This window comes from Phascolarctos cinereus, unplaced genomic scaffold (genome assembly GCF_003287225.1).
Source record: "Phascolarctos cinereus isolate Bilbo 61053 unplaced genomic scaffold, phaCin_HiC Scaffold_1;HRSCAF=81, whole genome shotgun sequence".
NCBI classification, from domain to species: Eukaryota; Metazoa; Chordata; class Mammalia; order Diprotodontia; family Phascolarctidae; genus Phascolarctos; species Phascolarctos cinereus.
The window spans coordinates 79,754,865-79,769,249 of record NW_027555514.1 but is presented as its reverse complement, the minus strand read 5'-3'; the positions used below and the strand labels follow the sequence as shown (position 1 = coordinate 79,769,249).

Here is a 14,385-nt window from a genome sequence, read left to right as displayed (position 1 = left end):
TTATAAACCACAATGCAAGAAAAATTAAAAAATGAAAAATTCAATAATGGGCTGAAGAAACTATTTAAAATGAATTGGACACTAAGATTAATCCTAAAGAAAGAGGGAATCAAAGAATAAACCGTAGAAACTATCAATAATTTTAAAGATAATCTGATGACAAACAAATTTGGTGAAACCAAAATTTTGGGGATACTACCACAGTATTCAACATAAATTTATACCTCTAACCACTTTACTCAACAGAAGCAAAAAAAGAACAGATCAATGAAGCGGGCACTGCAATAAAAAACACTAGAAAAATTAACAAATCAAGGACCTTCAATTAAACATCAAAATAGAAATCCCCAAAATGAAGAGATTAACAAAATCGAAAGCAAAAGATCCAATGAATTAATAAATAAAACTAAGATACATTTATTAAAATAACAAACTATTAACTATTAAAGAAAACCAAATTATTAGCACAAAAAATGTTTAAAAGTGAATTCAGAACCAATGAAAGAAATTAAGAACTACTCTGCTCTATGATGAGGCAATAAAACTGACAATCTAAATGAAATGGATGAATATTGAAATAAAACAAATTAATAGAAGAAACAGGATACAATCCAATTTTAGAAAAATAAACTGCAGCCATAAGTAGCACTCCTAAAGTTAAAAAAAACCAAACAAACCTTAACAACTAATTCTAATATTACATAAACTATTCGAAAAATAAGAAAAGATGAGGCCCTGCCAAATTCCTTCCATGAAACAAATATAATCTTGGTGCCTAAACCAGGGAGTCAAAAACAGAGAAGAAAAATCATACAACAATCTCCCTGGTGAATACTGAAGCAAAATCTTACAATAAAATAATAGCAAAGAGACTACAGAAACATATCACAAAGATCATACAATATGACTAGGCAGGATTTATAGCAGGAAACCAATACACAAATGCAGAAAAAACTTTTGACACGATACAACACTCATTCCTTTAAAAATACTAGAAAGTACTGCAATAAATGTATCCTTACTTAATATAAGTCTTTACTTAAAAGAGCCAATATTATCTCTATTGGTGATAAACTAGAGGTCTTTCCTATTAGATCAGAATTTGAGAAAAGATGCCCATTATCAATAGAATATTAGAAATTCTAGTTATAGCAATAAAGTAAGAAAAAGATGAGACAAACATAGGCAGAAGCATAACCACTGCTTTTTGCAAATGATACAATGGTACCAACTAAACCAAATAAAAACTAACTAAAACTATTGACTTCAGCAAAGTTGCAGCATATAAAATAAAACCATATAAATCATCAGTATTTCTATATGTTAATCCCTCCAAAAAATCTAGCAGGAAGAGATAGAGAAATTCTGGAGAAGCATTAATTGCTCAATAAATTTCTTGTTAATGCTAATATTATAAAAATAGTTATGGACAATTTTTAAAAGAAGAATAACTGTGGTCCTAACTGCAGAACTACAATAAACAGTACAGCACCATGGGAAACATATTACACTGGGATTGAAGACCTTGATTCTAAACTGCTTCTACCACTAATTATTAAAACTTGGTCAAGTCATTATTGCTCTAGGTTTCAGTTTTATTTGCAAAATGAAGACCTATCCCAGCCATGAAATTCCATGAAATCTATTTTACATAAGTTTCTCTTATCATTCTTGGAGACCTTTTATACATTGGGAAACATACAGAAGACAAGAAAACATTTTAAGTATTTTAATATTTTAAGTGTTTTCTAAGAGAGGTCTTTTAAAAATACATTTGGGTAATACAATCTAATGTACTTTTCTCAACGTTTATTTTTCTTAATTTCTTTACAGTGTTCGACACTGTTAATCACCTTCTCTTCCTGGATAGGTACTCATGATACTGATCTCTCCTGATTTTCCTCCTATCTGTCTAACCACTCCTAAATCTTTTTTTTTTTTAACTGGATCTTTACCACATCATGACCACAAACTGTTGGTGTCTCTCCATTCCCCAGTTCTGTCCCGGGACCTTTTCTCATTTCCCTGTATGTGATACTGTTTATTGACTTCATTAGCGGCCCTGCACCCATTATTATCATTTAAGCAGATGATTCCCAGATCTATTTATCCAGCCCTAAGACTCATTCCTGAACTACAGTCCTCTATCATCAACTGTCTTTTAAGCACCCTGAACTGGGCGACAGTAATACGAGTGGAGAGAGGTAGGAGTATATGGGAGGTTGTGAAAGATAAAAATAACAGAAGAGGTCACATGATATGGAGTAAGTGAGAGTGGAGTAGGGGGAAGGCTGATGTTCTATAGTGGATCACAGATCTATTCTATAGAGTCTGTTCACTTCACTAAAACATGAGATCCTTGCGGGAAGGGACAATACTTTTGATTCCCTGTCCCTGCTGTTTAGCATAGTATCCAGTACTCAGGAAGCATTTAACAAGTCCTTGCTGGCTATGGACTATAAAAACCTGCCAGAGGCATTACTACAAAATTTGGATTCCCTATCCCCAATCCTGGAAGCCTAAGGGGACTGAATGATCTGTAATGAGTCAAGTGCCATAGAAGCAGTATTGTGTTGGGGTTTTTTTGACCTTGAATATAAAAGATTAGTAGAGTATGAACTGCCTGATAACAAAGTCCTTTCTATAGGAAAGTCTTTCACTTTCCTCTAAAAAAGCAAAGATACCTATATATGCTCCCAAGGACATTTTGATAAAATACTGAATTTGGATATAATGACATCTTCCAAAAAAAAAAAACCCTTTATAATCACATAGGAGTTCTACAGCTTGCCCCTTCTGGGTACATCACGAGTCCCAACTTTTACTGTTTGATTTTGTTGTTTTAATAAATCTTCCAAAGGGCATCAATTATCTGCCTCACTGAGTTTACTACAGTTTCAATACCACTATTTTACTAATTTCATTCTTTTTTCTTATCTTTTCTTGCTTATCTGTATGCTTTTTAAATACTCTTTGTCTTTTATAGGTCTTCTGTGGAAGACATGGATGGCATTTGCATTATGTAGACATCTATCCATAATAGTTCTTGTGGTGCCAAGGAAAAAGTGCTAGATTTGGCATCAAAAGACTGGGTCGAAATCCCATTTCCACTACTTGGTACCTTAAGTAGATTTGCAGAAAGGCACACTTTTCTGGTCCTGTGTTCTCATTTATAAAACTAAAGGAGTGGAGGAGGGATAGAACAGGGTTGGTCTACATGGCTTCAAAGATTCCTGCTAGTTCTATGACCCTGTAATCTCAGAGGACTAAGTTCAATGCCTGCTTTAACATTATTTGTAGCATTAGCAAAGCAAAACCATTGGCTTCAGAGACTGAAAAGACTCTAGAAATTTTCAGTCCAAATCCTTCATTTTATAGATGAAGGTACTGAGGCTCATGGAAAATAACATGTCACCCAGTAAGTAAGAGAGCTGGGATTCATACCAACATAGTCCAGCTCCAAATCCAAGATTCTTTATACCATGCCACAAGGCCTTGTATATACCTTGATACAAACATCTTTTCCAATCTCTCCCTATTAGTGCCTTCCTAACATAAACAAATACCTATTTTGGAGAAGAAAACCCAAAATTTTTATTTGCTATTCCTTACTCTTCTACTACCCTACTTTTCCTCTATATCCTTGATCAAGAGAATTCCAAATTGGCACCCAGCAACTCTCCTTTTCACTATCAATTCTGTTCAAATTGAAATCTGAACCCTACCCACGACTCCCACTGAATCTATTCTTTCAAAGATCATGAATTACTTCTTTTGCTGGGATTTTTTCTCATTCCTTAAGATGTGGCCTATGATCTGACATCGTCGACCATTCTCTTTTTTATAGGAAAACTTATTATTTTAACACACACGTTTTTCGACATATAATTCACCCCCACCCCACCAAACATATTACTGATCGCAAACTGAAAGGAGGGATTTGTCCTTTAATGTTTACAATACTTTACAAAATGATATTAACATTGACCACTCTATTTGACCAAAGTTTGTTGCCTCTCCAAGTTGTAGACGTTGTAGACTCATTTTTTGGCTCTGGCTTTCTTCACTTTGCATCACATAAGTCTTTTCAAGTTTCTCTGAATTCTTCATATTTGCCAAGGTGTAGTAATATTCCATTGTACTCATGTGTCTTAATTTATTTAGCCATTCCCCAATGATTGGGCACATTCTGTTTCCAAGAGCTTCTTTGTAACACAAATAATGCTTCTATGAACATTTTCGTACATATGCCAACCTTTCTTCTTAAAAATTCCCTTGGCTTCTGTGACACTGAATCATCTTTATGCTTCTTCTACCCCCTTCACTACTACTTTTCTGAGTAGCCTTTTAAACGCAGGCATTGCCCACACCTGTTTTCAATCTACTTCTCTGAGCTCTAGCTTTCCCTTCTCTCTCAAGATTCAGCCTCAAATATTCAAACTCTGTTGTACATTTCAATTCTGGCACCAGTCCCTCAAGTTTCATACATGGGAAATTATCCTTGGATCCTCCCTCTGATGTCCTATCAGTTGCTAAATCCTTCTGATTTCTCTTTCATATCAACAGAGTTGTTTCCTCCCCCAGAGATTAACTAGTCCAATCCTCTCATTTTAGAGATCAAGGATTAAGAAACTTGTTCAAGGCCACACTGAGAGTAAATGCAATAGCCAGCATTTGAACTCGGGTACTTGACTTTAAATATTCTGCATCTTACATTCTGCTTTGATTAATTCCTTCCTCAGAACCCTCCATGACTAACCCTGCCTTGCTGGGTAAAGTCCAAACTCCTAGCCTACCAGTCAAGGACCTCCACGAGCATCTTTATTTTCTTTCCTTATATGTATACTGCCATCTAACTAGTTTACCTGCTGTGGTTCCCCAGATATGCTTGCTCTGTGCTTTTCTACCTATCTGCTTTGGTTTTGTAGCCCTGCATCTCTTCCTGTAGAAATCTACTTCCTCCTACAAGATACAGCTGAAACACTGGCCTTCAGCATGAAATGAAGCCTTCCCTGATCACTCTGGCTGGAAGTGATCCCTGTGCCTGGAAGTGATCCTTATGCCTGGTACCAGATTTTGGCAAGTAATTTACACTGACATGTACTGCAGGTGGTTAAAAGGATAAGCTACATCTCTGTATTTCCCACATTACCTAACACAGTTCTTTGTCTGTGGAAGGTACTCCAAAATAAGTTGAATTTATAAATGCTTCAGTAATTCTTCCTTCTACACACGCTATTAATCCACCATATCCTAACTCAAAGAAGTATGCTTATTCAAAGAATCCCTGATGGGCTAAATGTATGAGTTTAGAAAAGAAAAGAATGTCCTTGCCAGTACACATTTTCATTTATTGGCAATAGAGGTTCTGAAGAGTATAGTGTTCTCCCAGGTACTTGCTCAAATTTTTTCTTGGCTTCAGTTGTCATCCCACCTAGAAATAGAAACTTTGGGTAGGCAGGTACTTATGGTATTCAGTTACTTAAGGATATTGCACCTCTCTCTTTTATGATGCTGCTGCTCTTACAGGTGCAGAAAATGCCCAAAGACATCTGGATCTAAAATGCTGGAAAGATTTACTGGTACTTTCTTCATCATGGTGATCATTGTCCATAATTTTTTTGTCCAAAGATGGTGATCATTGTCCAAAGAATTTTTTTCTAAACATCTGCAGTATACTTCTTAGATATAAGGATGTGTGTGATCATCCTAAATATATCTGTAATCCATATTAAATATGACAATGTATACAAATCATGTTGCTTCACCACTCCTTCAGCATGGAAAGGTCTTCAGAGGGCATCTTACCAATTTGCTGAAGGGATGAAAACAGAAAAATTTGTTTTAGTGGCTAGCTTTCATGCAAATATTAAGCTTTAGCACACACAAATTTGATTTTTGTTTTTCCTTGTTAGCTGTTAACTTCCTAGCCAGAGAAGCATCACCTCTCACTGCTAAAACTGAACAGTTGATTCTGCACTAAAATATTAGACTGGTAAAAATTCAGTTGTGATTTAATGAAAATAGGGTAATGAAGCTGAAATATAATTGAGCATTCTAAACTTAAATTAAATTTAAATTCTTACCTTCTAATACAGCATTTTCTCTCGGCTTTCGTAGATCTCCAGGTCAAAAGGCAAGAAAACTAGGTTCCAATTTCCTTCTGACTCCAAAACTTCTAGATTTGTACACTGTTGTCTTTTTCATGAGTCTTTTGAGCAAGCAGGACAATGAAGTTCTCTATTTCTAACCTCTATTAGAATGAAAGGAGGTGACTGCCTGTGTCCATTCCACTCCCAATTCTTAAAGGCCCATCCAGGAGACAGGAACATGACCACCAACCTCTACATCAAAAGTCAACAAGAGGAAGCACACAAGCAAGCAAAGGCACTGACTGAATTCTCCTTTCTTTCTTTTGTAAAAACAACATGCTCCTAGAGATCAAAATGCAGCTTTTGTTTACAATGGAAACTGTTCTTTTTCTCAAAGAACAGGATGATGACACTATGTACCACTTTAACATCAAACATCTATACTACAATTTTTTTTTAATGTTACTTAAGTTTGGATAATAATACAGAACAACTTATACAGTTTTTTTTCATATTTCTAAACTCAACTCACCCAAAAACATAGTTTGGATTTTTAAAGACATCCTTCCCTGCCTTTCTCCAAAAGACTTCTGGAGGGAAAATACCTTGTACTACCAGTACCTGAATTGTCCTAAGCCTTAACATTACTAGAGGGATAATGACAAGGAGAAACATACTTGTTAAAGAGTGAGGATAGCCAGGTCCTAGACTTACTTCCACCACTAATAATGTATGACTTTAAAACAAGTTGCTTCATCTTTCTATTTCCAAAATTCTAAAATGGGGGAGAGGGGAGATTAGACTAGATAATTTTGATATTCTATGAAATATTCTCACTCTCTGTTTTCCCTTCAGCATGCTTCTTTGGATCAGTGCCTTTATTATTCCCATGGCTATTACATCCCATTGCCATTACATAAATTTAGACTGCATTTCACCTTAACCTGAGATATTTTAAAAAGTTCTGGTGGATCTTCTTGAATTTTGTCTCTTCTGAATGTATTCTATTCTATAGGTCTATTCTTCCTAAAACGCCACTTTTATTCACTGTATCAAATGTTAAACTTTGTTTGCAAAGCTTTACAGGCTCTCCAGTTGATTTTACCTAAAGAATACAACCTTATATCCAATATCTACCATATGTTATGGTCTGTCTCAACTCTTTATATACTATATTACCACCTTCATACCTTTGGTTTCTTTATTCCTCATGAAACACTGAGTCTTTAAGGTCCAAGTGAAGTCTTTATTATGCCCAGAACTTACAAAAAAGTTCACATTAAAAAAAATACACCACTCTCCTTTTACTACCTCTCTGCTGTCCGTGGCCTCCCTGCTAAGGCCATAGGAAGAAGCATGATGTAGTGGAAAGAGTACTGGGAAAGTGTCAGAAGACTGAGGCTTCTTGAGTCCCCAGGCTGACAACCACTTGCTGTGTAACCATGGATAAAAGACCTCACCACTTTCCAGTGAAATAATATTTGTAAAGTGCTTGGCAAAGTACCTAGCATGGGGGCAGCTAGGTGGTACAGTGGATAGAGCACCGGCCCTGAAGTCAGGAGGACCTGAGTTCAAATCCGACCTCAGACCAAATACTTGACACTTATTAGCTGTGTGACCCTGGGCAAGTCACTTAATCCCAATTGCCTAAAAAAAGCAAAACAAAGTACCCAGCATGTAATAGGTGCTATATAAGTGCTTATTTTCTTCCCTTTCCTCCATCTTTGGACTTCTGTTTCCTCATCTGTAGACTAACACCAATCCTTAATATCCCACCGTGCGCAATAAATACACAAGCTGATGCATCTGGGGAATCTGAGTTCAGAATTGCAAGAAGAGAAGCTGTGAAAATAAGAATCTTTTAGGAAAGGCTAACCTCAGGCAGGACTGACCTACCAAGTAGAAATTGCCCCAAGTGTCAAAGTATCTTGTCCAACCCCACCTTCAATGCCTAGGAGTCATCCTGCACTCTCATTATCTCTCACCCTCCCATATCCAATGTATTGCCAAGGCCTGTTGATTTCCCCTTTGTAACATCTCTCGTTTTATGCCCTCTTTTCTCCACTGACCCTGCCACCATTCCAGAGCACATCTCCTTATCACCTCATAACTGAATTATTGCAAAAGGTTGCTGGTGGGTCTGCCTGCCTCAAGTCTCTCACAATTCCAATCCATCCTCCATTCAGTGACTTTCCTAAAGGGCAGGTAGGACCATGACATTCCCCTACTTAATGAACTCCAGTGGCTTCTTATTACTTCCAGGAACAAATATAAAATACTCTGTTTGGCATTCAAAGCCTTTCATAACTCCCAATCCCCTCCCGTCTTCTTACACCTTACTCCTCGTAATATATTTTTTAATCCAGTGATACTGGCCTCTTGGCTGTTCCATGAACAAGACAAGCTATCTCTTGGCACTGTGAATTTTCTCTTTATGTCCCACATGCTTGAAACTCTCTGCCTATTGATTTCCCTGGCTTCCCAAATAAAATCTCATCTTCTACAGGAAGCCTTTCACAACTCTTCTTAATTCTAACCTTCCTTGTGTTAATGATTTTGATATATAGCTTGTCTGTACATATTCGTTTGCATGTTGTCTCCCCTATCAGATTGTAAGCTCCCTGAAGGCAAATGTTTCCCTTCCATTTTGCACTTATAATCAATACAATACTATTTCAAAACTCAGTTTTGTAGCATTTAATAAGTCTGTATTTCAACTCCTCAAATACATTAAAAGATTCTATAAGGCAAGAACTGTCATTTTTTTTGTTCCTCTCAATGATTAGCATAGTCCTCACAAATAACAACATTCAATATTCATTTTTCCTTATACTACTCCATTCAACTTATTTCTTTCATGAAACACTTCTAGAAAGAGCCTACCTATGTGGGGGGGTGGGGAAGAAAGAAAGAAAGAAAAAGCCTACCTACCTAGTTCCAGGAATTTAAAGTATTATTATTATTATTATTATTATTTTTTAAGGCAATTGTAGTCAAGTGACTTGCCCAGGGTCACACAGCTAGTAAGTCTCAAGTGTCTGGTCTGAGGCCACATTTGAACTCAGGTCTTCCTGACTTGAGGGCCAGTACTCTATCCACTGCGTCACCTAGATGCCCCATTAATTACTCTTAATGATCTATTTCTCCTTTATACCTCTCTAACAATGTAATCCTTGTATGACCCCCTCATAAGAGTAATATACTGTTTCTCACAAGCCTAAGATTGTAAAGATACTTAAGAAGAGGATTTATATTTTTCTTATTGTAAATAATTAATATTAACAGGTATTTTTTATGGAAAAAAATTAGAGGTTTAACTTACCTGTCTCTGCAATGCCTAGAGTTTGATATCACTAAATGGAAAGTCAATGGCTGTTTTTACAATACACATGACAATCACCAGAGACAGAATTTTAAAACTGCTTTTTCAATGCCAAGAATTAAAAAAAAAAAAAAACCAAACCAAACCAAACCAAAACAACTGCAGAAACACTGTAATCTTACTAGGAAGTGAAAAATAAAGGAACTTACCAAGGATGGATCAAGATAACTCTGCGTAGCTGACCAGGTCTGAGGGGTAATTAAGCTGTACAATGGAAACTGTTGCTGGGGACTGTATACTGGAGGTAAGTAAAATGATGTTGTATAACGCTGTTGTGTGTAGAGGTTCATGTCCAGAGGTCTATATCCATTCTTTGGCAAAAATGTGTTTATAGCAATAGCCTTTGCTTTTATCCGTGCCTTCACAAAAATATTAAACTCCTATTAGGATACTTAATAATAATTTGATATTAAACTAAATGAGGCCAATGTTCTTGATTACCTTTATTGGTTTTCCTTGAAAAATTTTCACTTCTTCTCTCAGGTATTTGTAAGCCTAAGATGAAAACATTCAAATATCACTTCTTCATTTTTATGAACTACTATAAGTCAATTTAGCAGCATAAATAATGACTGGATTACCTAATTTGGAATTGAGGTTATATAATTTGGAAAAGGAAACAAAAGGGAAAGCTAGGATAAATACTAAATCTCATTCATTTAAGTAGGGCTCCTGATTTCATACTACAGCTATCCAAAGTCCTCTGACAACATGTAAAGATCCCCCTGAATCTGATCATGTCCCAACTAACCAGACTTATTTTTCATTATTCCACAGCAACACTAGTATAATCTCTTTGGTCTAATCACTATCCAACAGACCACAGTCATTCCTACCTCTGTGTGTATATTCATCCTCCTGCCCTGCTCTACCCTCTGCCTATCTAAATATAACCTTTCTTTAAAAATCCTGCTCAATTTAAATTCTTCCATAATCTTTTCTGCCTATTTGTAAACTCTTACAGCATTTATAGGCTCCACTGTAGCTTAGTATGTGACTATTATAATGCCTTATATACTAGTTGCTTTAATTTGCTATGTTAGTCTTATTTCTCTATTAATATCTTCTTTTGTACACAGCAAACAATATCATATTGCAAAGCATAAGATAAGCAGTTAAGACCTGGTGCTCAATTCATGAATGACATTAAGAATTTCCAGCCTATTACACAGTTCAGATAATGATAGTACTAGCAACCGGAAAAATACATCTGAGGTACAATCTAAGTGTAGTTTCAGTACAATTTAAGTATGTCATGACAAACTTCTTTGGGTTTATTACTTTTAATATTGCTTTTATAAATATTAATTGATATTAAGCTTACTAAAACCTTTTATTTTAAAAAATAAAACTCTTAATTTCCTTTTTGCTCTATATTTACATATATAAAGACACATTCGTCTAGACGGGAGCTACAGCATAGTAACTTCAGTTCTGCTACTGACTCACAGAATACTAGTAAATGTATTTACAGTACATTTTACTTGTAAGAAAAAAAATTAGTGCTCACCTGTTGCGCATCAGCTTCTGACTCAAATGTAATAAACCAATTGTCATTATACGCAAACTCACAATTGACGAACTTAGGCAGGTTATCTCCTATGAAGAGTGCTTCTACTTCCTATACAATAGTATACACAAAAGAAGTTATAACTTTATGAAGCATAGTCTTTAAAAAAAAAAAAGCTAAGTTGTCCAAATCCTCAAAAAACCTAGGCCTAAATGTTTATATTTACCATCAACATTGCATAGATTAAGCACATAATTTTATGCTTTTCTAACCCTGTTCTTTTACTATGCAGTACAAATCTTTTGCCCTGAAATTTTCATTACTGACCAATTAGGTTTAAATGCTACTTGAGCCAATAAAGAGATTTTACTATGAAATACTTTTAAGAGTTTAGCCTTTCTATACAGGAAAGCTGAATGAATCAAATGGCGAGGCTTTTTATTCAAAAATCTTTCTCTGGTACTATATAAAGTATTAGAAAAGTAGCTTGAGATGAATAAGAAGACACACTAATACCTAATAGTCCAAGAGTGAATTGGGTTGTGATATTACTTTCTATTGGGGACTCTCATCTCTGTTACTCTCTAACATATTATCCCTGAATCATCTTAACTTTGTGACTACTCTGTTGTATTTCACAAGTTTTAGTGTAATTTTAAGCTCCTAAAGCTTAAGATTTTTTGAATATTTTAAGGTACTACAAATTTCTTTACAGAAAATAGTTTAGCATAAGAAAGGTTTCATTTAGGTGTCATCTGAGGGTGTGGGTATGTGCATGCACATGTGTGTAGCTAGTAAAGTATCAAAATGACCTTATTATAAAGCAGTTTCCACCTAGTAGGTATATGCACATGAAGGACACAAAGAATTATACTACAATGCAGAAATTTCTATCTTTATTCTAGACACAACTGAAATCTACCCCATTTGGGATGATTTCTGTACATAAGTAAAGTACTGAAATTCTTATTACAGGAGCTGTTATTCTGTGTTATTAGCATTAATTTTTCAAGTCACTGATGCTAGACTGAGAAAATATTTTCTTTCTTTTTTTTAATTTTTTTTTTTTTTTGGTGAGGCAATGGAGCTAAGTGACTTGCCGAGATTCACACAGCTAGTGAGTATTATGTGTCCAAGTCCAGATTTGAACTCAGGTCCTCCTGACTCCAAGGCTGGTGGCTCTATCCACTGAGCCATCTATCTGCCGCTGAGAAAATATTTTCCTAAGGTAAAAATTTAATCTTTTAAAAAACATACCAGATCTTCACTCTCATTCCAACCTTTTTTTTCCACTTAGATTTACAAGGATTTTATAGTGTTGAAAAAATGTAATAAAAATATTTTAAAATAATACCCAATTTAATATACCCATGTGTAACTACCAAGAAAGATGAATTTTGTAATAAAGCCTAAAGGTCAATAAAATGGGATTTTGTTGGACTAGTTTAGATAACAAATTCCAAACTGAGCCCTTGTGGAAAATATGCAGTTTCTAGTCTCCTGAAGAAAGAAAGCTTGGACGCAGATCCAGGAATGTAGATTTTAGATGCAAAGGAAGTCAACTTAAAAGATATATACCACAAATAAACAAGGCTCAAACTATCTAAGACTCTGGATACAGTGACTGACCAGAGAAACCGATTTCCTGAGGAAAAACACCAGCGAAAATAAATGTTCATTTTTAAGGGAAAATAAGTTGTTTCATTGGAGCTAAGTTGTTGTTTCATTAACACATTTAACAAAAACTCTCAAGCATGTTTAGTGACCAAAGAGCACTTAAGTATCTATCCATTCTGCTTCTGTAATACTAAAAAATATAAACTGTCCCCTTAGTCAATTAGGAAAACAGTGTAGCGGTGCAAAAGCAATGGACTACAAGTCTAAACACTTTTTTCCTTCAACACTGCTTTTTTTTAAGCCTTTAAAGTTATATTTATATATTACATTTATAATAATATAATTTATACATTTATAATATAATGTATATATTACATAATTATAATTGTTATGCTTATTATTGCATGACATATATTACATTATATGCCTGTTATATATATGTATTTTGTGCGCACGCACACGCGCGCACCCCCCCCAAATAAATACCTTGTAATTCCTGACCTCATTATTTAGAGCTGGAGAGTTTTTTTTTACTCCAACCCCTCATTTTAGAGATGAGAAAACTGAGGCCTAGGGAGAAGGCAAGTAATTTGACCAACAACTTTTAAGACTTAAAGAAAACAGTGAGTCTTTGAGTTAGATTTTATGACACCTCCAATTTTTCATTAAACAAAAAAACCCAAAACAAAAAACCTTCCATATTTTCAAAGTATACTTGACAGTTCAACCCAGAATATAAATTCCTTACTTCTACAGGAGTAGATTCAGGTATTTCACGCAATATAACAATGCAGCGATTCTGGTTTGGCCTGACTTTTTCTCCATTCTCATCCACTTGGACTAAAGGCAATGCTACACAGAAGAAAAATATGCAGTGATGCTATTTTAAAATTAACACCAAAAGAAACAGATTACTTAGACCAATATATTAAAACCTTCATAATTCACAAATGACAGTCCTTGCATAGAATTTCTGTTACCAAATAGGCAGTAAATAGTACATTTTGAACTTACAAATAATCTTAGTCATAGCTACACAACATTTCAAGCAAACTACACAATTCACAACTAAGCCCCAAAAAAGTATGCCAGCCAAATTAACAACTGTCAGAAATGGTTGTTAAAAATCACCCTTGTACCACACTAATTTTTTCAGCTGTTCTTAGATAGTAAAAGTTTAAGATGTAGTTTTGAAAAATTAAGTTTAACAAGCATCCTAATAAATAGCACTATGAAAACAGACTAAGTCCAAAAGGCACTCAAAAGTATAATACAAATAGATGTTTCATTTTGTAGTCTTCATGTGAGTAGGAATTATTGAACTATCAATTCTGAAATTGATTTATCTTTAATGAAATAAATTGTGTTACATGATATTTAATCTAGCTAGAGAAACTCCAATAATGATCTTTTACAGTCTTATTCTGATTTTATAATATTGTAGAAGCAGCAAGATTGGAGAAAGACAAAAGAACACAAACTTTTAGTTTAAAACTAGATATACAAGTAATTTATAAAAGTTGTCAAATGATGCACAACCTTTCAGTTTTCCTTTTTTTGAAAAAGGCATTTTTATCATTATTAAAACTATTATATGTATATATCAGTAACTGCAAGATGTACTTTCATGTACCTGTGGTAACAGAAAACATTCTCATGGGCCAGAAATGTATTTTAGACAACTGAAACATTTCAGCATCCATAGTTCATTTATTATTAAAGGCTTTGCTTGAAAAATATTAAAAATTTTCTTAAAAAGTTATCTGTTAAAAACACCTACAAGG

General features: G+C 34.7%; 1 protein-coding gene across 4 annotated transcripts in view; it reads right to left on the bottom strand.

Annotated features, from left to right (window-relative positions):
• LARP4B (La ribonucleoprotein 4B) overlaps nucleotides 1-14,385 on the bottom strand; it is a 216,967-nt gene that overhangs the window by 28,601 nt on the left and 173,981 nt on the right. For all 4 annotated transcript variants that reach the window (XM_020990363.2, XM_020990362.2, XM_078152481.1 and 1 more), the window contains exons 7-10: nucleotides 13,350-13,453; nucleotides 10,985-11,095; nucleotides 9,916-9,969; nucleotides 9,624-9,833 (exon numbers count right to left, since the gene is read on the bottom strand). In XM_020990363.2, coding sequence (XP_020846022.1) covers nucleotides 9,624-9,833; nucleotides 9,916-9,969; nucleotides 10,985-11,095; nucleotides 13,350-13,453 — 479 coding nt within the window. The remainder of the gene's footprint in view (nucleotides 1-9,623; nucleotides 9,834-9,915; nucleotides 9,970-10,984; nucleotides 11,096-13,349; nucleotides 13,454-14,385) is intronic.